General features: G+C 34.1%; 2 protein-coding genes across 6 annotated transcripts; both read left to right on the plus strand.

Moving 5' to 3' along the window:
* Positions 1 to 2,444: 2,444 nt before the first annotated feature.
* On the plus strand, positions 2,445 to 7,907 carry LOC112765678 (elongator complex protein 4). Of its 5 annotated transcripts, none has more exons than XM_029294644.2 (10): positions 2,460 to 2,950; positions 3,341 to 3,472; positions 3,904 to 4,105; positions 4,253 to 4,473; positions 4,560 to 4,635; positions 5,492 to 5,648; positions 5,930 to 6,008; positions 6,790 to 6,949; positions 7,030 to 7,121; positions 7,573 to 7,907. In XM_029294644.2, exons 3-10 carry the CDS (start codon positions 3,973 to 3,975, stop codon positions 7,738 to 7,740), a joined length of 1,086 nt encoding a protein of 361 aa, XP_029150477.1. In that variant the 5' UTR covers positions 2,460 to 2,950; positions 3,341 to 3,472; positions 3,904 to 3,972; the 3' UTR covers positions 7,741 to 7,907. The 5 variants fall into 5 exon arrangements, with proteins under 5 accessions (XP_025667337.1, XP_025667340.1, XP_029150477.1 ...); XM_025811554.3 differs by having other exon boundaries at positions 3,341 to 3,409; XM_072222699.1 differs by having other exon boundaries at positions 2,526 to 2,950; positions 3,904 to 3,993.
* Positions 7,908 to 17,181: 9,274 nt separating this feature from the next.
* LOC112764325 (large ribosomal subunit protein uL16) lies at positions 17,182 to 19,652 on the plus strand. Its single transcript, XM_025809889.3, has 4 exons — positions 17,182 to 17,543; positions 18,430 to 18,931; positions 19,056 to 19,137; positions 19,392 to 19,652. Exons 1-4 carry the CDS (start codon positions 17,534 to 17,536, stop codon positions 19,464 to 19,466), a joined length of 669 nt encoding a protein of 222 aa, XP_025665674.1. The 5' UTR covers positions 17,182 to 17,533; the 3' UTR covers positions 19,467 to 19,652.
* The last annotated feature ends 5,451 nt before the right edge of the window (positions 19,653 to 25,103 follow it).

The raw sequence follows: 25,103 nt of genomic DNA on the forward strand, positions 1-25,103 counted from the left end.
TTATATTATTTTGTAGAGCAAATATAACGCGATAATTGGAGAATTTTTTTTAAATGAATAAAAAAATTATTTATTTCTCAAAACAAATAAAAATAACTTTATTTCTTGATTTTTTTATAAGTTACTGATAAATCAGGTGGACTAGGCGTGAATTGCTGTAGATCGGAGAAAGGTAGGTTGATCAAGAAGTCAGATCGAGGAGTACTTTTTTAAAGTAACAAGTTGGTAACTAAATTGAGAAATACTCTCGTGATCAACCTTGTTTCAATCTAATTACTCATTAATTTAATTGTTTAAGATGATGTTTGTATTGTCAGTGTCCAAAATATTTTTTTTATAGATTTGATCAAAATCATATCTATGTTGATGATATTTTAACGTTAACATCAACATGTTATATATCACTGACTGATTCATCATCATCACATTATTACATCAGGCCAAATTATGATAAATCACTAATAGTTTATATAATTAAGTTACATCAGCAAGCTGTGAACGAAAAATTGATCAAGCACTAACGGATCATGTTGGCCAATTTCATAGATATTTTTGGTACAATTAGAATTTCAAAAACGATTTTGGTGTACAAAACTAATCTCAAGGGCTACTTTATAAATTTTACACAACTCTATTTTTTGATCATATACTCATAAACTATAAATAAAATATTTCATCTAATATTAAAATATATATAATATTTTTTATAAATGACGTGGAGAAGAAAAACATAAAAATTATCATTAAAAGATGTCACATCGCTATGCTTAACTCTAAAATGCTATCCGTTTTAAAATAATATATTATTGTCATTGATCATAATATCAGGATTTTGCTTTTTTTTCTAGAAATATTTTTTTGATTATTTGAAAACTATATAAGAACTCGATTACTCAAATTGATTCGATACGAATTGAAGTAGCTTGCATAAAGACAAAGGTTGAAGTAGAGTCTAACGGTGATGGAAGTTTAGTAGTTCCTAAGTGACCTATTAATAACTTCCGCCACTCCTACTTCTTGACTCTTATAGATTCTGTTATTCTTTTCCATCCATATGTGCCAAATGATAGCAAAAAAAATAATAATAATAAATAAATAAATAGTCACCTATTTCGCTCCTCCTTTCTAACAGCTACTTCTATTCCGTTCTCAAAGTGTTGCTTAATTGTCCCTGTAATAGCCCACAATCTATCATAGTCAAACAACTACGCACACCACACCTGTCAAGTAAACTCACAATGAAGAAACAAGTGGTAAAAGTCCTCAACATCTTTTTTTACCTAAAACGCACACACTATCATGCTGATCAATAACGCCTAACCTACGTAATCTCTCCTTAGTATTGACTCTACCAACTAACACAAACTAGGTAAATAACTCAATTTGTGGAGGTACTAAACTTCTCCAAATAGAATTAGTGAAATTATAACTTGTAATATCCTCTAGAAGTGTTTCTATCTGCAACTAGGCGAATGATTTCAGAGCAGGAGTAGAGATGAATAAGAAAATAGAAGACAAAGAAAATTTGTTGCTAATATAGGCGATGGTGATAGAGGGAGGGAGAAGAGGGAGAGAAAGTGACAGAGACAGTGAAAAAAGTAACGAAAAGAAAGAGATAGAAAAATATAAAAGTATGGTATAAAATTAAAGGATAAAATAGATAATAAAATTTTGAATAATTATTGATAGTTAAAAAATTAATGGTAGAGATAAAATTTTAAAATAATTTTAAACATTAAGAATAAATTGAATTAAATTAAATATGAAAAATAATATTAAAAATTTTTAAAAATGTTAGAAATAAAATATTTTTATTTTTTTGTAATAATAAAAATTTATATGTAATTATTTTTATGTGAAATTAATAGTTAAAAATTATTAGATAATAATTTAATAAAACATATAAATTATCTATGTATTTTAATTCTGCTTGTGGGTTTTCAACTTTGGTAAAATCTCTAATGCAGTCGACACAAAAACAAAAAACCTCTTATGCGAGCCGTTTTGATTTTGCGGAACACAAGAAAAAAAAGAGAAAAAAAAATCTAAACGGTCTCTGACTATTATCTCAAAAGACAATGAGATTTTTAACAAAAAAAGTACTCTTCAACTGTTGATAAGTCTATATGACATGTTAAACTGTTGATTTATCCATTCAAAACTAACTAAAATTAAAAAAAAATTTATTAAAAGTCTCGTTATCTTTTAAAATAATTATCAAGACCGTTTAATTTTTTTATATTTTTATTATATTATTTAAATAAATTAGCTAAATTTACGGTGTAAAATTAAAATATATTAATAATTTTTAAATTATTTTTATTTATAAAAATTAAATAAAAAATTTATTAGTGATTACTATGTCATATAAATATATTTTAAAAAAAAGTTTATTAAAAAAAAACTAATTAATCCTACAAAATTAAGTATGAAAGACCAAAAAAATGTTATTTTATTTTGGTTGGCGGCCTCGAAATCCTTCGACAAAAAATTATCAGCGACCAGGACCGGTATTCACCGAAAAAAAAAAAACACACCTGAAACACCCTTACTTTTGCCTTTTGGGCGAACTCGAACCCATCCCACTATCCCAGGCCACAACCCACAAACGGCCACCCCTCCCAATCCCAACTCAGTCTCCACTCTTGTCTCCCTCTCACCTCCTACCTCACTCGCCGGTCACCGCCGAACACAACGGCAGCCAACGGAGGTCATTTCCCTCGCCTGCTTGCCGTCACCGTTGGCTCCTCTGCCTCATCCCCGCGCCGTCTGTCTCTGCTGAGTCTGCTCGCCTCTGCTTCCTCGCCTTCTTGTCGTCTGTCTCTGCTTCCCTGGGCGTCGCCGTAGTTGATGGTGCATCTGCTCTGCTCGCGCCTTCTCTCCTTGCCGGTGGCCTGCCTCTGCAACCCCAACCCGTCGCCGTCTTCTTGCTTCTGCTTCTGCAGTGTGGGTGAGTCACTGAGTTGTTTTATTTTTTCAGTTTTTCCTTTATTAATTTTTTAGACTTAGTTTATCTAGGTCTAGATAATTTGTTTAATTTTGAGTCACCAAAAAAAAAAGATAATTTGTTTGATTTTATGTAATTAGTTATTACTGATTAGATAATTGGTTCATTGATTGATTTAATTTTTTTTCTTTGATAGTATTTTGAGATGGATTGTTATGTTTTTAATGTTTGTACTCCTATTCTATCAAATTAAGATTCTATTGTACTACTGAGTAATTTAATCTATTTTCATTATTAGTTATTTTTAGGAATTGATACTTAATTGATGTTAAAGTGTTATTGAAGACACTCGAATTTCAAATTTTAATTTTAACTTTTTTGATGATTTTATAGGGTCAACCGTTGACTCGTCGGTTGAACTAGTAATCTAGTGACATAGTACTCCGAATCGGTTCGATTTTGGTAACTAAGCTTCCGTGTTCCCTTCTCTCTTCTAATAACGACGCTCACTTCGCATCTCCAACCGTAACTATTCATTTTCGGCAATGTTCTTTCTGTATTTACATCCTCGCAATTTTCAGTTTGACTTACTTGGTAGTGGTTCACTCACAAGGCATGCTTCTTTTGTTTTGTTTACTTGTATCTGCATTTAAGGTGTTTGATAAATGGTCTGAGAAAAACTCCTAGCTAGTGATGTCTCTAAGCCTGTGTAGACGTAGAATCATTAAAGTGAATAAGACAGCAAGGATGGAATTGTTTATTCTTTTATTTTTTATTAACAGCTTAATACTTGCTAATATCCCAATTTTGAATGCTTTTGTGTTGTTCTTTTTTAAGATTTTTTTATTAAGTTAGTTTCTTTTGTGCTTGTCTGACATCTAAACTTTTTATGATTATGCGGTACATGCTTGTGTAATTTCCAAAAAGAGTAATGTATTGTCATGTGAATTTTGCAGCCTATTGGGTGTTGGGTGGACTTACAGCAACTTCTGCTCTTTGCTTCCTCAGACTGTTATTGATGCAGAATGGCTACTACTAGGACTCGAGTTAGTAGCTTCTCTCACAATGTATCATTTTTAAAATCTTCGCAGCATCCTGGTCTTAAGAATGGCCCCAATGGGACAACTTTCATATCATCTGGGATCTCTGATCTGGACAGTAATGATCTCACTAAATGCCTCTTGATTAGCCTTTTAGTCAATGCATGAATTAAATAATTTTGTTTGATTAATTTGTATTGCTTTTCCATATAATTTGCTTATTTTGGTTTCTTTTTTTTTTTTGTTTCTTTATTTTTTTGAATAGAAATTTTAGGAGGAGGTTTTTCTTTGGGTAGCCTTGTTATGATTATGGAAGATGCAGAAGCGCCTCATCATATGCTTCTATTGAGAAATTTTATGTCTCAAGGACTTTTGCATAGACAGCCACTCTTGTATGCTAGTCCATCTAAAGATCCTAGAGCATTTCTTGGTACTTTGCCGAGTCCAGGGTCATCCAAAGATGATACATCGCACAAACCTAGCCATGTACTTTGCTCGGCCGTTGCACTTTGTGATGTGTATAACTACAAATTTGTGATGGTAATCTAATCTTTTGTATGCTTATATCGCAGGAGAAGGATCTTAGAATTGCATGGCAGTACAAGAAGTACTTTGGTGAGCCTCAGCTAAATATCAATACTAATAATGGTAAGCTTATGTATAAGTTCTTCCCATGTTTGGTCTTTAACTCGTTGTACACTGTTATATCATTTGTGATATTAATGCTATCACTATGGATCATTTAGTTCACTTAAATTTGCATGATAATTATTTTAATTAAATTGTGGACTGCAAGTTTCACTCAAGACTAAACAGCATTCATCTATATAGCAAAAGTGAGTATTCGAAGTAAATATTGTCAATGTATAATGTTATTATAAATAATTGAAGTCTCAAGTCATATGTAAGCACACAAATCACTGTTTGTGCAACAATATGTCACGAATAATGTTAAAGTATCACTGATGGAACCCAAGTATGACACATATATTTGCTAGGGAAGCTATATTAAAAAGGAATTAATTAGAAGAGCAGAGTAATGAGAGTAGTGGGGTGCTGAAATCCTCTCATGGTTTTTGATGAGCTGGAGGAGAGAAAAGGGAAGAGTGAGAATTCTTATTATTTGGTTTGAATTGGGGTACGTTCTAGACTTAGAAAGTTAAAACTCTACTGGTTTATCCCTGTTTCAGCAATATACACATGATTCTTTCTTTCTCTCCTTTTCACATCTTATACCTGTGGCATTTTAATTAGGTTCTATGAGTTTTACCATAAGAAGATAAACAAGCCAATGGTGCTAACAGTGGCACTAGTCTATCCTTTTAGTTTGTTTTATGAGCTTGACATAATATATGTTTAGAAGCTCTCAAGAACTCGTTATATCTGAAGATGAAGTTATTTATTATGGAACTCTGATTTTTATAATGATCTGCGGAAAGTGAACGCATCTCAATATGTCAAATCAGGATGTGTAAATATTTTGTATAATACTTTCATTCTGCAGGTGGTCATCATGATTATTGCAATGATCTTGACTTGCGAAAGCCCTTGGAAAGACATTTTTTCACTAGCAATAATGTAGATTGTGTTAGCATCCAAAATTCCCCAAACCTTGATGCTCTTAAAGATCGTTGTGCTGAATTTCTTGCTCAATTCTCAAGGTGTTGCTCAATTCCAGAAATATATTTCTTAGATATAAATATTCCTAGGCCTCTTGTAATAATTAAAGAATTTAATGGAGTTGGATGCCTGATAATATGGTCACACAGTCAAGTCTAGACACAGAACTGATTAGAGATGGACTTTGTCTATAGAGAGTTTCCTATTCATCATTTTGTTTTTCTTGGCATAAATTTAGTTTGTGTTGAAGACTATAAAGTTCACTTGAAATATAGAGCTGTCATTCTTTTTAATTTACTAATTTGATGGATGGCATTAATAGAAATGAAGGAAGCATTTCCTCCGCTGGTCGTATTGCAATCCAGTCATTCTGTTCTCCACAGTGCAAGTATTCAGACATGGTGAGAATTATGTTTTTCTCCTTAATCACTTGTTCTTTTGAACTACTAAGTTTCTCTACTGTCTTTGAACAGTATTTTTTAATGGATTAATGGTCAAATTCGCCCCTGAAAAATTTGCTGTTCTCCAAATTAAAAATAATTAATATTTGTCCTTCTGTCACTTTTTTGACACTTTCCGTTAACGATTAATGATATAGAACATTAATTGACAGCATACATGTCACCTGGCATGTCTTATTAGATGCTGACCAAATATGTTTATAAAAATCTATTAATTTAGTTTCTTTTTCCAATCAGGTGAACCCTAATACCAATAACCGAAATTGGAGAAAATGACTAAATTAATATATATTTATAAATATGTTTGGTTAGCATCCAATAGGACATGTCAGGTGTCATGTATGTTGTCAGTTAACGTTTTACATCATTAATTGTTTATGGCAAGTGTCAAAGGAGTTATGAAAGGACAAATGTGATTTATTTTTAATCTTTGAAGGAATAATTTGATGATAAAATCTTTCAGGGATGATTTTGGATAATGGTCAATATTTCAGGAATGAATTTGACCATTAACCTATTTTTTAATATTAGTTTTTTTTAAAGAAAAATCCCTTTTTAGTCATAAAATTTTGAAGTTGATATCAGTTTGATCCTCAAAAACGGTTGATTTCTTGTCATATAATAATACTTCTTAGATCTCAGCATTGGATAAGTGTTCTGCATTCTGTAAATGATATTCTTATAATCCAAGATGTATTGGTAAATAATATTGTTACTGCAGGAGTGGCATATGCTTTCCTTTATTCGATCTTTAAAAGGGATGGCCCGGTCTTCAAATGTCGTTGTTGTTGTAACGTTTCCTCCGTCACTTCTATCGCCATCATGTTCAAAAAGATTGCAACATATGGCAGACACTTTGCTTTCTGTCAGGGCAATTCCAGGTTCATAACTGAACTTATATATTTCATCTGTTTATTTATGAATCACCTCAAATTTCTTCACTTGATTACATTTGTTTCAGATGAGGACAAGGAACTAGCAAAACTCCTCACTGGATACCAGGACATGGTTGGGCTGTTAAATGTACATAAAGTTGCACGGTTAAATACACAGGTGTGTGTGTATATATTATTCTGTAGAAAGTATTATACTAGTGTTATACTTTTTTATTTGTCAACTCTATTTTATGCACATCTTTAGTAGTAGTCAATGGGCATAAAACAGTTTACACCCATTTACCACATTATATATCCCTTCCGGTATGCATATTGTTTTCCACCTATTTATGCTTTAATGTGCAATTGTGGGTTCCTTTTGTAGTTTGAAAAATTCATCATTGTAGGACCTTAATCGTACCTGTGCTTTGGCAAATTGCTTTTGGCATCACCGTTATTTATTAATTAATTTTATCATTTTGGTATTGTAATTTGAAAGCTTTTGACTCTACAATTTGTATGCATAAGCCAATTGGAAATTGGAAATTCTATTGGAGAAAAAAATGCATTTCTTGAAGCTATCCGTTTTTTGTATGTATCTGTTGATCTTGTGCTTTGCCACTTGGCAGGTTCCTGTGATTCTTGATGCTACAACATTCTCAATAAAATTGCAAAAACGGAGGTTTTTGGTTTTCGAATGTTTAAATCAAGCCCCAGTTGACGGTTCAGGAGGAAGTTCTTATGGCAATTCTGGTGTATGTTCTAGATCAACTAAAGTTGGGCCTCTAGATTTTTAGATTATTTCATTTTGGTTTAATTATTCTGTTAGTTTCTATACTTTTACTAAATTTACAATTAGGTTCTAATATGATACGAGTTTTGTGGGACAAAATGAGAATTGTTATATGTCAATTGGTTCAATTAAAAGAGCAACAACTAAGAGAATAAAAGAAGGTTTTGCAAACATGGCTAAATTATTTGTTTAAAAGATGCATCAAGAATTGAGTAAGACAATGAATAACGATTATGGAAAGTCAAATGTCTTACTCTTTACAAGATGTATTAAAGACTCTCGTTAGTCAAGATGAAATAAATAGGCATCATTTTTTTAGTATTTATTTTGTTTATTTTATTTTAGTTTGTTTTGTTTGTTTTAGGCCGAGTTATGATTTGATCTATTTTTATTTTAGTGAACTTATGAGTTATGGTTTTACTTAAGAGGTATAAAAATTTTCTAAAACATGGTAGTCACCTTTTTTTCTCTTAAAATAGGAGAGGTAGAGTGATTCCTTCAAAGAAATTAAATTGAGGTAGATGAGTCTTTTTTTTTTAATTTTTTACCTTATTCTGGGTTATGTTTTGTATCATTTGATATCAGATTTCAGGTATTAGATTAATCCTTATTAATTTATATTTGTTTTTCTTTATCCTAATTAAAAAAAAGCCTGCGTCATTCTCTGTGTCGTCCATTGTTTATCTTCGTGTCTTCCTTCGTCCCTTTTTGTTCCTTCTTGTTATTGTTTATTATTTCTTTACTATTCGTGGTTTCCTTTTGTTCGTCTATAACATTAAGTTTCTTTTTTTTTTTCGTAGCATTAGGTATATTTTGGAAAAAAAAAAACCTACACCATTGAAAGAACTCTTACCATTACGTTCTAATTCAACTTTTTGTATAAATTAGATTGGAACACTTAGTGTCAGAAAAAAATAGCAGGACAAAAAATATTCAATGCACAAAAAAAAAAAGTTGTGTTATTGTCAATAACAACAAAGTCTTGTTCTACTAGACGGGATTGGCTATATGGATCAAACGATGTTATTGAGCTCTATTATGTATCATGTCTACAGAGAGACAGTTTACATGTAGATTTCGTTTGACCACCTAATAGATGGTTTTCCTAGATCTTTCTCTTTCACCTATTGTCCATCTTCCATCTTATCCACCCTTTTGACTGGGTGCTCTGTGGGTCTTCTTCTCACATGTCCAAACCACCTGAGACGCAATTCTACCATCTTTTCCATAATAAGTGCTACTCCAACTCTCTCTCTTATATCTTCGTTCCTTATTCTATCCAATCGCGTATGACCACTCATCCATCTTAGGGGTGCACAAGACCCGGTATGGCCCGAAGACCCGGACCGGGCCCGATGACTTCGGGGCTAATTTGGCCCGGCTTCCTTATGGCCCGGTCAGACCCGAAGTTTCAATAAATGATCCCGGTTATTTATTAAATCGGGTTCGGGTCAAGCCTCGGGTCACCCGGCCCGTTGGACCCGTATAGTTGTTTGTTACTTAATGTTTTGTTGTTATTGGTTGGTATGACACTATAAATTATTATTATTATGTTAATCTTGTGTTGGTTGTTAACTTTGTTTTAACTGTCTTTTGAACTTTGAATGTTTAATGTGTAATTGATATCATTATTATTATGAAACTTTAAATTATTATTATTAGATTCTAAATTATTATTATGTGAATGTTGCAATGTTATGGAATAATTATTTTCCAAAATTTAGAGGTTCAAAAGATGTAGAATCTAATTTTCGGTGATGTCGTGATAAAGTTGATCAAGACCCGGGCTTCACCCGGTTTAGACCCGGCTTAAGTGTGGCCCGAAAGTAACACGATTTCATCGGGTCTAGGATCGGGTAAGGGTCTCATAAATAGACCCGGTCATTATTTAGGGTCGGGTTCGGGTCACGACGAACCCGGCTTCACCCGGCCCCATGTGCACCCCTAATCCATCTCAAGATCTTTTATCTTTGTCACACTTAACTTATGTTCGTGCTCCCCTTTGGTCTCCCAACACTCTGTATCATAAAGCATAGCCAGTCTGATAGTAGTGCGATAGAATTTACCTTTAAGTTTTAAAGGTACTTTTTTGTCACATATAAAATCAGACGCACTCCGTCATTTTGACCAACTTGCTTGGATCCTATAATTTATATCCTGTTCAATTTCTCTATTATAATGTACGATGCACCCAAGATACTTAAAACTTTTAATCTTTCATAGGATGTTTTCTCTAATCTTCACCTCTATATTAGGATTTCCCCTTCGGCGACCGAACTTACATTTCATATATTCCGTCTGGCTACGACTTATGCGCAGATCATATACATCTAGAGTTTCTCTCCATAAATCCAACTTCTTATTTAAATCTTTACTTGACTTTCCCATAAGGACGATATCATCGGAAAAAAGCATTCACCATGACATAGGTTCTTGGATATGCTATGTGAGTACTTCTAAGACTAATGTGAAAAGGTATGGACTTAAGGATGATCCCTAGTGTAATCCTATACCAATAGGAAATTTATGTCACACCACCTTGAATCTTCACATTAATTGTAGCCTCATCATACATGTCTTTAATTGCATGAATATATGCGATCCTTACTCTTTTCCATTCCAAAACCTTCCATAAGACCTCCCTTGGCATCCTATCATACACTTTTTCTAAATCAATAAACACCATATGTAGATCCCTTTTATTACTACGATACCTCTCCATCATTCTTCCTAGCAGGTATGTCGCTTCAGTGGTGGATCTGCTTGGCATAAAACCAAATTGGTTCTCTGTTACTTGTGTCTCTTGTCCCGGCCTCCGTTTTGTCACCATTTTCCAAAACTTCATGGTATGGCTCATAAGTTTGATCCCTCTATAGTTTTCGCAACTTTGTATAGTTGTAGATAGGTACCAAGTTGTTCTTTCTCTACTCATTTGGAATCTTCTTTGACCTTAAAATCTCATTAAAAAATTTGGTTAACCAATCGATACTTTTCTCTCCAAGGTCCTTAATAAGCGAATATTTTATACGCTTTTTGGCATTGTTTTCATATAGTTTTTAGCATTTTTGTTTAATTTTTATTAAGTTTTCATAGGTTTTAGTGTAAAATTCACATTTTTGGATTATACTTTGAGTTTGTGTGTTTTTATACAATTTCAGGTATTTTCTGGCTGAAATTGAGGAGGTAGAGCAAAAGTCTGATTCAGAGACAAAGAAAGCACTGCAGATGCTGTCCGGATCTGACCTCCTTGCACTCGAAAGAGCTTTTCTGGAGATACAGAAGTCCAAATAGAACGTTCTCAACGGCTATGGAAAGCTGACTTCCAGAGCTTTCCAGCAATGTATAATAGTCCATTCTTTACTTTAGAATAGAAGGCCCAAAACTGGCGTCCAACGCCAGCCTCCTGTCCTAGTCCAGGCGTCTAAACGCCCAAAGAGGACCCCCTAACCAGCGTTCAACGCCCTAGAGGCCTCATAGTACGTGGGTCTCATCAAAGCTCAGCCCAAACACTCACCAAGTGGGCCCCAAAAGTGAATTTTAGCACTAAAAAGATTGTTTTACCCTTTTTATGTAATCCTTAGTCATTAGTTTAGTATTTAAGGGATATTTTACATAATCACAGAGGAATTTTTGCCATATTTTCGTATACCATTGTGTTTTCTATCAGTATGAGTCTCTAAACCTCCTAGGTTGAGCGGAGGAGCCCTGCTGAGTTTTATGGATTAATAAAAGTATTATTGTTTCTCTTCAATCCGTATTTGATCCTATTCTAAGATGTATTTTCGTTCTTCATCAATATGAATGCGTTGAACTAGCATAAGGTTATCACATTCTACATGGGTTCAGAGTGAGTCTTTCATTGGACAATGATAAACCACCAGCTTGATTATACATCTCTTAGACGGCTAATCCATGACTTCGTTGGGGACTTCTCGAAACAACAGTTCAGCCGAAGTATGGGGAGATTAGGGTCTCTGTGGTAGAGGTTAGAACCCAAAGACGCAGCATTCTTTGATTCGGAAGATCCAACCTTGTCTGTGGCATTTTGAGTAGGATCATTAAGGAGAATGGACTGCAGGAGTTTCACCCTCAATCAGAATGGATCCGCACTAATCCTGGGGTTCAGATCTAGAGGAGCATTGACGACCTCTCAAGAAAGGCGTTGATCACATACAGCCTGCCATAGAAGAAATCATTCCCAATTGAAGAAGACAGTAAGACAAGAGTTAATCCAGAAGGACAAAGTATCTCCAAGCCTTAACCATCTTCTTATAATTGTAAACAAGTCAACCTAGTTTAGATCTCACAAATCCAACAACTCTTTTATCCGCCTGACTAAGATCTGCAAGATAACCATAGCTTGCTTCAAATCACAATCCTCGTGGGATCGACCCTGACTCGCTCAGGTATTACTTGGACGACCCAGTGCACTTGCTGTTATAGTTGTACGAAATGTGGGGATTCGTGCACCAAGTTTTTGGCACCGTTGCCGGGGATTGTTCGAGTTTGGACAACTGACGGATTATCTTGTTCCTTAGATTAGGTATTGTCTTTAATTTTGTTAGAGTCTTTTATTTTATTTTTCTTTTTCAAAAAAATAAAAAACTTTTTCAAAAAATTTTTTCTTTTCTTTGTTTAATCTTTGTTCTTGTTTTGAGTCTTTTGTTTGTGTTCTTGTTGAAATTTTCGAATTCTTTGAGTCTCTTTTTTAAAAATTTTTCAAAATTAGTGTCTTTTGTTTGAGTCTTGTGTCAATCTTAAAGTTTGGTGTCTTCTTATGTCTTTTTTTTTTTAATTTTCGAAAATTTTGTCTTTGGTTTTCAAAATTTTTAAATTTGGTGTCTTTTGCATGTTCTTGTTTCTTTGAATTCTTTGAGTTTTGTTTTTGGTGTTCTTCTTTATCTTCAAAGTGTTCTTGTTTTTCTTTTTGTTTTGATCTTAAAATTTTTAAGTTTTGTGTCTCTTTGTGTTTTTCTTCTCAATTTTCGAAAATTAGTCTTCTTAGATCTAAAAATTTTAAGTTTGATGTCTTTTTGTTGTTTTTCTTTCTTCATTAAATTCGAAAATAAAAAAATATCTTTTCTTATCTTTAATTGATTTTTCAAAAATTACAAGCAAAATTTCAGATTTTAATTTCAAAATTTTTATCTTATCTTATCTTGGTTTCAAATTTCAAATTCAAATCTTTTTAAAAATCATATTTTTTCAAAATCTTATCTTATCTTTTTATCTTTCTTCAACATTCAAAAATCTCATCTTATCTTATTTCAAATTTTAAAAACTAAACCTTTTCAAAATTCAAATCTTTTTCAAATTTTTATCATATCTTGTTCCAAAATTTAAAATTTTCAAAAATTTAAAAATTTAAAAATTTTCAAATTAAAAAATTTAATAATTCAAAATTTAAAATTCAAAATTTAATTTTCAAATTTAAAATTTAAATTTCAAATCTTTTTAATTTAAAAACTTATTTCTCTTAACTTCCTTATCTTAGCTTTCTTACCTAACTTATCTTATCTTTTCTATCTTAATTTCTTTTAATTTTTCCTTTTTCAAATCTTTTTAATTCTTATCTTATCTTGTTGACTTTTTCAAATATTTTTAAATTCAAATCTTTTCTAATCTTCTATCTTATCTTATTTTCAAATCTTTTCTTAATTAGTTACTTGTTTTCTCTCTCTTTTTTTTCAAAACTTCCTAACTAATTCCTCTCTCTTATAATTTTCGAAAATCCTTCTTCTATTTCTCTATCTTCTTTTTCAAACAATTTAATTTTCAATTCTTTTTATAGAAATTTGGAAACAACAAACAACAACAAATAAATAAATCAGACATAACCCAAACGTACCTAACTTAAGCTATATGAAACAACACAAGGAAATACAAAGTACATGAAACTAAATACTGTATAGACTCCACTAATGGTCGTCATGACTCAATCTCCCACCTGTCTCACATGAAAGAGCTTGAATGTCACGGTGAGGACGACCTGTATCGGCCTCCTCCACGGCAGGATCAGCCCCTGCGAAGGAAAGACGTCAGCCCTGCTTGAAGGAGACATCGTACGGTCGGAGAGATGACACTGCGATGTCGGCGATGGATGTGGATCTCCTTCCCTTAATTACGGGCTGCGAGTCGGTATCTGAACGTGGAAGGGCAATTCCAAGATCTGTAGGTGGGGGGGGGGTGACGGCTGCTGAGGGATGAAATGGTACAAACTGTCAAACAAGGAAGAGAAGTTTGTCCAACCAACTCTATCCATGGAATCAATCAGCTCCTATGTACCACCGCTTTGGGATGAACCACCAACCTCATAGCTACTATGGTACGGTATGACTTGATGCATGGAAGGTGGCTGAGGTTGGTCTCTTGTCATGAAAGGTTGAGGGTAGTAGAAATCTCCATGAAGTTGAGGTTGTACTTGTTGACCATGTGCTCCAACCTCTGGCTCATTTTGTGGCCGGTCTTGTGTGGGAAACTCTGCCTTTTTGAACCCCACCCCAGCAGCACCGTGATGTCTTTCTCGGCGCGTTTGTCGGTGCCTACGGTCTTGTGGAACATCAGGTAACCTTACCACGAGTGCTCTTTCATACTCTGCCGGTACACCAGCAGGAATGTCGTCGGTTCGTGGATCATGCAATGCGTCAGGGGTGGATAGAAACCTCCGAATCCTGTCACAGTACCACCTATAGTAATCTTGGCTGGGACGCAAGGTGTCAGCATGATCAACTTGCAGACGATATGCCTCAGTATGACGGCTAGCCCATACCTCAAACCAAGTTAAACTAAGGATACAACCGAGGTGTAGAAGGCTCCATGAGGATGGCCAAGAAATTCAGCAGGCAATCTGGACAGAATACGAGGATCCATGTACGACAACCAATTAAACTGCAAGTAGAGGAATATAACGTAAACACATATTAAGACGAACACTATAGATAAATATCAACAAAGGCTAAACCGTACCTCATCCACTTGCAGATTATCCAACCTCAGGCGGTGCCTAAGTAGCCGTTGCTCAGCGTAGTCATTGTGTCCCTTCTTTCCCGCCCACCTGATGGAAAACCAGTACGTGCAAATAAGTTGTATACTTAACAACAAATCAAAATTTATGACGTAACAAAACTCAACAAAATATGCCAGATGATATCACACCTTGTAGCTAATGGAAAACTATGCGATGTCGCCACATCCGGTGCCTAGAACGATAGCCTGTAATAAATTCACGACATCAATAACGTATGACAGCCAGCCATACCTTCAACGGTGTAATCTTTTGCCAAGCACATGGCTCGATATAACCAACAAAGACATGCGCTACCCCTACTATAAGTGCTGATGGCATCAAAATCGGCCAACAGAGGTAGGTAACGAACGTGGACCGTGTTGTTGGCCTTGTCCGGCAGTAGCATGTCGCCCAACAAATACAGAATGTAACACCGGGCATACTGAATTAGGACATCATCTGGTAAGTTAAGTGGCATCTGTTGAAGACGAGTTTTGTGCCACTTCAACTTTATGTTGTACTTCGTTGTCCCTACATGTCCGACTGGAACATCACCAAGTAGCTCTTGGCACCATTGTCATATATCTCTCTTGTGAAACTTGCTCTATAACCTTAGAGTACCATTAATAGGCTTGCCATCAATGGGTAACCCTAACTGCATTGCCACGTCCTCCAGTGTTATGGTACACTCACCAGGTGAAATATATACGTCTGGGGTCGCCATCGTTCAACAAATGCACTTATCAGTGGATTATCATACTCGAAACGCTTTATTAATGAAGCATAATAAAATCCTGCTCGTCATAAATATGGTTCAAGCCTCTGCCGCCTGACATCCATGCTTGGATCCGCCGGCTCCGACATGAAAACATCAACAAGTGTGCCATGCGGCGTCAGAACACATGCGGGCTGCAACATCAAAACAGGAAGACCACCCTTAAAATTATACTAGCACATATTAAATAATGATAAAAACTAATAACAAAATTAACAACTCATGGTCACTAAAACTAACCTTGTGAATCAAATGCGCGGCAATATGAACTTCATATAACCGATTAAGTTTTTCTTCCACATTAATACTACCACCATCGCCTATGTTACACTTTTCTAATCACACCATAACACAAAATTATTAACCAAAACACACTTTTTTTTTTATCTCTTTTCCACGGTTTATAATTCTTTTCCCTCTCACCCACGAATTTTCAATGCATGCAGCACTTGGTCCCTCCCCGTCTCTCTTTTATATACACACCAAGCCATTAGCCCAACTATGCCACCCTATGCACCCAATGCATACTTCTACGAGAATTGGAGCACCTGAATCTTGCAGCCTTCACCTGAAACTTGTATCATTTCGTTGCTGCCGCCATTGGTTTGCGTATTTCGTGGGCGCCGCAAAAGAGGTGGGCCATTTCACATGTGCCAGAAACGCCATGCTCCAATTTGTGGGTGCTGCCGGTGACATGGCCATTTCGCTGTTGCCACTGTTGATATGGTCCATCTCCCGTCTGCCATGCTTGAGGTGATGGTCAACGCCTGTTTTGTCAGGCCATGGCTCCATTTCGTGGGCGGCAACTAGGAATTGGTAGCTAAACCCATTTCGTGGGTGATTAGCACGAGATGGAGTTGCGCATTTTGAAAATCAGTTTTATATATGCGTATTTAAGGAAATAATCTTTTTTCTTTATTTATTTCAATAAAAAAATTTAATTTTAAGTATTTCTCTTTTATTCTCTCTGATTTTCTATCTAATTCTCTATTTTTTATATAAATTCGTATCACCATCATTCATCTATTTTTTTTCTCTTTATTCACATCTTACAATTTTTGTTATTTAATATTTTTTTAGAAACTAAAAATTGCACCAATAATTCTCTTTTTTCATTTTTAATAAGAAATCACATCCAACAATTTTTTTCATTAATTTCCATATTCTAAATAAAATTTCAAAAATATAATTTTTTAAATTAAAAAATCCATATATTAAAAAAAGTTTCCGCAAATTAATTAAAAATTTCTGTTTTTTAATCAAATTTTATTTTATTTCAAAACTTAGAATGGCTACTCAGCTGCTGTCATTGGTTTGAATGATGACGAGCTAATGGCCGACGACAATGATGATCAAAGATGACGGAATAATTGCACGGTGAGATGAGAGAATGAGATCTGGTAGGATGGATGGATTATGACATCATGAGAGATAATGTGACAGACGCCGTAATAGGTGGCGTTTCGACAAACTGCAGTTTGTGTAGTGACTCGTGCGAGGAAAGTCGCGAATCTTGGTAGAGTGGGGGTTGAGGCTGGCTGGCAGCTGACAAGGAAGAAAGGGAAAGAAAAAGAAAAAAGGAAAGGAAAAAAAAAGTTGGTGTTCCCCTTCACAATATTTGTCATGGGAGGAGGTAACACGAAGAAGGGGAGAAACAACCAAACCAAGTTAAAATAGACGAAGAAAAAATAATAAAAAAAGATTAAAATAGGTTTTTTATTTTTTATTTTTATTTTTTTGGGATTAAATTTAATGAAATTTCAAAATTCAACATTTATAGTCAACTCTGCGTGGTGACGTTTTTTGTTTTTGGTCAGGGGGTGGTGAATTGTTTCAACCTTCTTCAAAAAATAAGGGTTTTAAGTCTTGGGCCCAAAACATAAACCCATTCTCGAGTGTGATTTCTTGTAAGCCGAGTGCCTCCCCCTACTTTAAAACCCCCCTCAAATTAGGGTTTCCTCCTTTCTGCATAGCTTCAACCCAACGCGTGCAGTGAAGAGAGAGAGAGACATAGCCATGGGGAGGAGTAAGCATCAATAACTCTGCCAAATTCTTCGTTCCTCATTTCAATAGAATCTCTGCTATTTCTAAATTCTTGATTTTTTTATTGTTGTTGTTTTCGATCTGGATATGTTTATTTAGGGTTATGCGTTCTGTACAATTTTGCAACTTTTTTAGATGGTTTTATGTTTGTTTATGAAAGAAATTGGAACTCTTTTAGATCGCTTGTGGGAAATGGAATATGTTGAGTGAGAATTTGTGCTTACTGGTAAGTGCTAATGGGAATTATATAATGGTTCATAGATTTGTTAATTGACTCGGAGTTTTGTGTAAGTTGACTTGTACTTCTAGCGAGATTGGTTTTGTTTTGATTTTTGTTTGAAGTAGGTGAATGATAAATGATTTATGTTGAATACTTGTTGGATTGGATTGACCGTATAACATGTAGTGATGTGATGCATACCAGTGTATTTTATTTGATTTTATCATTTCCTTAATATCTCAATTGCTTTTCTGATGCTTTCAAAAACCATTGGCTGAAGGTATGCCCTTATTAGGTCATGGTAGGTAGTCATTCCATGAAATTTTTATCTTTATTGTAAGATTGCTAATTCAATTCAATGAATAAATATTCCCATTCCCATGTTATCATGAAAACAGTACATGGCGCATAGAGGAATTTAAAATAATTCAGATATTTTTTGTCGAATACACTGATTGCTGGACAAGCCTTTATTTCTAGTATTAATATTAGTTTCCTTTTATAATTGTTTATTGTTCTTTGACTTGTATCTGAATTTATTTTACTTAGTTTGTTTTTGTCTCTTGAAAGTTATTTTTTGGTTAATGACTTGTGTTGTGGTCGTGTCCATCATTAATCTGATTCTAATGGTTAATGTTTTATGATGTAGGACCTGCGAGGTGTTATCGACAAATTAAAAACAAGCCATACCCCAAGTCACGGTTTTGCCGTGGTGTTCCTGATCCCAAGATCAGAATTTATGATGTAGGTATGAAGAAGAAGGGTGTGGATGAGTTCCCCTTCTGTGTCCACCTTGTTAGTTGGGAGAAGGAAAATGTCTCAAGTGAGGCACTGGAAGCTGCTAGGATTGCCTGCAACAAGTATATGGCTAAGTTTGCTGGAAAGGATGCTTTCCATTTGAGAGTGAGGGTTCATCCATTCCATGTTCTTAGGATCAACAAGATGCTTTCGTGTGCTGGAGCCGATAGGCTTCAAACTGGAATGAGAGGTGCATTTGGAAAGCCCCAGGGCACATGTGCTAGGGTGGCCATTGGTCAGGTCCTTCTTTCTGTTCGTTGCAAGGACAGTAACAGTCATCACGCACAGGAGGCTCTCCGCCGTGCTAAGTTCAAGTTCCCTGGTCGCCAGAAGATTATTATTAGCAGGAAGTGGTATGTATTTGTTACATTGGAAACTATGGATTCCCCCAATCATTTAATTCTGTTGACGTTAACTTTTATAATCATAGTGATTTTTCTTTGATAAACTCTCTATCTTGGTTTTGATGTTTCTCAGGGGATTCACCAAGTTCAGCCGAGCTGACTATCTGAAGTTTAAGCAGGAAAATAGGATTATGCCTGATGGTGTGAATGCAAAGGTAATCAATGGCATGTTAGTGTTACATAGTGTTGCTAATGGCTAGCATATACACGTTTTTTTTACTAGGAACATTTAGTTAGTTGTTAACTTGGTTTTATGTTAATAAAAAATCTCCTAAATACATGGATATAGTAGCAGCATGTTCTGTGAAAAAATTTTGCTTCCTGTTTTCCCTTGATTATTTTATTTAGTTATTTTAGTGGATAAGTAGGCTTTTAACTTACAAGTTCCTGTTTATGGGTTTTTTTGCAGCTTCTTGGGTGCCATGGACCATTGGCTAACCGTCAACCTGGAAGAGCATTTTTGCAAACCAGTGCTACTGCTTAGTTATATAGTCTATTTATCTGGGAAATAGGAGACTTTGGACAATAATAGTTTTGAAATAGTCGTGTGTTGCTTTCCCTTTCAATTGTCTTAAAACTAAGTTGGTTTATTGCTGTTTTACATCAAATACCTCGAGTGGAATTGTTATTAAGTCCTATTTTGGTAATTTTGATGATCCACTTATGTTTATTTTTTGTTTACATTTGTTTATGCATTTTTATTGCTTTACCATTACCTTCCCCCTCTGCCCTTCCGGTTTATTTGATCGTTTATTTCGAATCATTAAGATGGTGTTTCCATCATATGTATATTCCTATCTCCATAACAAATGATACATGAATTTTAGGGAAGAAAGGTTGGAGCAGTAATTAGAATTAAGAAGTTCCAACCATTCTTTAATTTTTAGGCAACTTGTTATTTTCTTTCTTGATGTTATGGTGGTGTCGATAGAAAATGCGGGGTGCTTTTCGGTCTGCATATTTAATATTAATTTAAGCAATTGGGTCGTCTAATTGAAAGGAAATAGTCCTTTTCAAATTTTTTCTTGTGATCTAATTTTTAGTCTCTCAATTGCTATAAAATGTAATTTTCATCGTATACTAGTCAAGTATTTATGTAAAATCAAAAGAAAACATGGGTTAGAAAATGTTGAATAGTATAAAATCTTAAAGGATTTAACTATTCTGTGTCTATTGGACATATTTTAAGAATATAATAAAATTTTTTAAAGTTTTTGATGTATTTAATATATTAAAAATATAAAAAATTTATAATTTTAATAATTTTTAACAAAATATTTTTTATAGTATTTTTAATATGTATTTTTGAAGACAAAACAATAAAACTCAATAATAAATTACCTATCAATTATAAAAAAATAAAAAATTCATTCCAACACTTTTACTCTAATTTTGAAAAAGAGCGTGTTTTGCTATATTATGGAGATGAGAAGTATATCTTGAAATTGTAAAAAAAAAAATTAAAAAAAAAATTGAAGGTCAGATTTGAATGCTAAAAATCTGAGACTGCGGATTAGATTATGTTTCAGCACTATATTTAGTTTAAGATAAATATGGAGATTGAGGGAGTAAATTTAAAATTTTAAAAGTTAATGGGATATTTTTGAAAAGAAATATTAAAATTTCAGTTTCTGTTTTCAAAAGTTTTAGTTCTATTTGGTAGTATTTGGTGGAGAGACAAAGACAGAAAGACTAAGGCTGAGAGACAGAGACTAAGAGACAGAGATTGAAATAAATCTCAGTATTCTATTTGATACAAAATGGGAGACAAAAATTGAAACAAGAATAAAACTCTAATTTAATTTGCACAAAGGGTAAAATTAGAATTAATTAATTGAAATGAGGATATTTTAGATATAAAATATTATTAAAATTTCAGTCTCCATCTCTAAAAATTTTAGTCCCCAATGTCCATATTTTTTGGAGATATTGAAATATTAAAATTTTAGAGACAGAAACAGAAATTTTAGTATGAACCAACAAACATGATACTGAGTCTCAGTCTCTCAATCTCTATCTCAATACCTCAAAACAAACACTACCTTTGTATTTTCACTTTCTAAAAATACTTAATGGATTGAAATTTTATATTTCAAAACTAAAATTTTAATTCTTATAACCACCAAATATAATACTAAATCTAAGTCTTCAATTTCAGTCTTATTCCCTAAACACAAACGCTACATAAGAGTCAAATTTGTGTTCGTATAAAAAATTCGAAAGTCATTTGTATTTGTATTTGTATTTTTAATTTTTTTAAATAAAAAATTTGAGGATAAAATTTGTATTTAAAAAATTTTTAATATCTATAAAATTCTATCATAAAATTTGACTGTCAAATTTTTTGTATCCACATTAAAAAAATACTTAATTCATCATGTCTATCTACCTCTAAAAAAAATTAGTCTTCCTTCAAAACCTTTGAGGGCCCTATCTAATGTCGGTATCATAAAAATAAAGAAGATTTTCTAATGTATCAGTGTACTTTTCTTTTTTCTTTTTTTTTTTTTACATTGGAGGCCCTAAGGTCAGTGTACTTTTTTGATATACCAATATAACATGATTTTAAACTGTGTAGATATTGAGTTAAATATGTGAATGGCTAAGATCGTCAAGGTAACTTGTGTGGTGGCACCGCACTAATAAATTGCAGAGTAAGGATAGAAAAGAACCTGATCTCCCGTTAACCGGAGAACGTTGACTTGAGTTCTTTAGAATTTTACCCTTTGTAAACGGCTGGTAGCTTAGTGGTTTTGTGGCTCAATTTGTTCAAAGCCAATGAATTGTTGGATGGACTTTTTGTTGTGGACTTTACTTAGTGGAGTTGGTCTATATTTTTTTTTTTTTCGTTTTTGAATAGGTAGTGGAATTGAATTAATTATTGGGTTGTATTGTTAGAATAAATGGTCCCTAATGGTGTATTAAATAAATTTGTTTGTCCCATATCCTGATTAAAAATAAAAACTATTTTTGTAGCAGGCCAGAAAAGGTTTTTGGTGAAAACTTGATGTGGATTTGATTGGTTTAACTTGATTTTTTACAGAATACCAAAAAAAAAAAAAACTTACTTTCTTATAAGCATGTGTTAGTGGTTGTAATAGTGGATTGATAATTTAATATAGTTACGAATAATGGAGGGGTTAGTGAAATTAATTTTTATTTGTAGCAAAGGTTAAGACCACGTGGAGTCTAGTGTTGAAGAGGAGAAAAATACTTTTTAAATTTTTTAAAATTTTTTGTATTTGTCTTTTTTTTGGAGATAGACGTGATTTCATTATCTTAATCTACGTTCACATGAAACTAAAAATTTTAGTTTATGTATTTAAAAAATTACGTTAGACAATTAGTTGATTGAATTCAATTTTTTCCACCAACTCTCTCCTTTATTTTTTTCTTTGCAGTTTTTGTATTTCTCAAATCTTTTATATATATTATTCTATTTTTTATTGTATTTTAATTTTGTTCTGTTTTATTTTTTATTTGAATTTATTAAAATTTGTAATTATAATTCTTGTATGTTATATTTGTTATTGTAATTTTGTTATAATATAAATTATTGATCCCATTAAAAGAGACAAAATAAATAAAAAATTAACTATAAATAATAATAGAATTATAAGTTAAAAATTTACGTATAAAATAATACTAAATAAAATAATACTAAAAGTAATAGAAAAATGATAGATAACAAGTAAATATTAATTGTTATTATAAAGTTGATTAATAAGATTTATTTAAAAATCTAAATTAAAATGATAAGATAAGATACAAACAACAACAACAACAACAACAAAGCCTTGTCCCACTAAGTGGGTTCGGCTACATGAATCAAACGACGCCATTGTGCTCTGTCATGTATCATGTCTACAGAGAGACCGTTTACGTGTAGATCTCGTTTGACCACCTCATGGATGGTCTTCTTAGGTCTTCCTCTGCCTTTCGCCCTTTGTCCATCTTCCATCTCATCCACCCTCCTGACTGGATGTTCTATCGGTCTTCTTCCCACATGTCCAAACCACCTGAGACGCGATTCAACCATCTTTTCCACAATGGGTGCTACTCCAACTCTCTCCCTTATATCTTCATTCCTTATTTTATCTAATCGCGTATGACCACTCATCCATCTCAACATCTTCATCTCTGCCACACTCAACTTATGTTCGTGCTCCCCTTTAGCCGCCCAACACTCCGTACCATACAGCATAGCCGGTCTTATAGCGGTGCGATAGAATTTACCTTTAAGTTTTAAAGGCACTTTTTTGTCGCATATAAAACCAGATGCACTCCGCCATTTTGACCAACCTGCTTGGATCCTATGATTTACATCCTGTTCAATCTCTCCATTATCCTGTATGATGCACCCAAGATACTTAAAACTTTTAACTTTTCGCAGGATGTTTTCTCCAATCTTCACCTCTATATTGGAGTTTTCCCTTCTCAGACTGAACTTACATTCCATATATTCCGTCTTGCTGCGGCTTATGCGCAGACCATACACTTCTAGAGCTTCTCTCCATAACTCCAACTTCTTATTTAGGTCTTCCCTTGACTCTCCCATAAGGACGATATCATCGGCAAAAAGCATGCACCATGGCACAGGCTCTTGGATGTGCTCTGTGAGTACTTCCAAGACTAATGTGAAAAGGTATGGACTTAAGGATGATCCCTGGTGTAATCCTATACCAATAGGGAATTCCTCTGTCACACCACCTTGAGTCTTCACACTAGTTGTGGCCCCCTCATACATGTCTTTAATTGCCCGAATATATGCGATCCTTACTCTCCTCTTTTCTAAAACCTTCCATAAGACCTCCCTTGGTACCCTATCATACGCTTTTTCCAAATCAATAAACACCATGTGTAGATCCCTTTTATTACTACGATACCTCTCCATCATCCTTCTTAATAGGTATATCGCTTCAGTGGTAGATCTGCCTGGCATAAATCCAAATTGGTTCTCTGTTACTTGTGTCTCTTTTCTCAACCTCCGTTCTATCACCCTTTCCCATAACTTCATAGTATGACTCATAAGCTTAATCCCTCTATAGTTTCCGCAACTTTGTATATCCCCCTTATTCTTGTAGATAGGTACCAAGGTGCTCTTTCTCCACTCATCAGGCATCTTCTTTGACCTTAAAATCTCATTAAAAAGCTTGGTTAACCAGTTGATGCCTTTTCTTCCAAGACCCTTCCAAACCTCAATCGGGATATTATCAGGTCCTACTGCCCTGCCATTTTTCATCTGCTTTAGGGCCTCTTTTACCTCGAAGTCTCGAATCCTTCGATAGTAGTTAAAGTTTTGATCTTCTTCCCTTGTGCATAATCGACCAAGGCTCGGAAGAGTCTTCTGTCCCTCATTAAATAACTCGTAGAAGTAGCTCTTCCACCTTTCATTAATCTTCTCCTCTTGAGCCAACACCTCTCCATCCTTATCCTTTATGCACTTAACCTGATCCAAATCTCTCGTTCTTCTTTCCCGACTCTTTGCGATTCTATATATACCTTTTTCTCCTTCTTTCGTGCCCAAAGACTGGTAGAGACCCTCATATGCTCTTGTTCTTGCTTCACTTACAGCCACTTTTGTCTCTTTCTTAGCCGCCTTATATTTTTCCCAGTTATCTGCATTGCGGCATAAAGACCACTCTTTAAAGCATTCCCTCTTTATCTTTATCTTTTCTTGTATACTCGCATTCCACCACCAGGACTCCTTGTCTCTTGGTCCTATTCCTTTAGATTCACCAAAACTTTCTTTTGCTGTTCCTCTAATAACTTCTGCCATCTCCCTCCACATCTCTTCCGCGCTTCCATTCCCATCCCACTTTGCCTCTTCTCCTACCCGTCTTAGGAAGCTTCTTTGTTCCTCCCCTTTCATCCGCCACCACCTCGTTCTTGGGTTCTTCGTATGATGTCTTTTCCTCAACTTTTGCTCAACGTGAAAAGTAATTAAAATATGAGTGATATATTATTATAATGCAAATTCAATCAAAATATTTAATAAAATAGTAATGTAATTTGAAATGAATGGTCGGTAAATGGTGGTCATACTAATTGCAATGATCAATTAGGAGTGATAGGTGGTGGATATGTTATTTAATGGATCATTGTAACTAGTATTTTCATT

Source organism: Arachis hypogaea, chromosome 17 (assembly GCF_003086295.3).
Source record: "Arachis hypogaea cultivar Tifrunner chromosome 17, arahy.Tifrunner.gnm2.J5K5, whole genome shotgun sequence".
Lineage (NCBI taxonomy): Eukaryota > Viridiplantae > Streptophyta > Magnoliopsida > Fabales > Fabaceae > Arachis > Arachis hypogaea.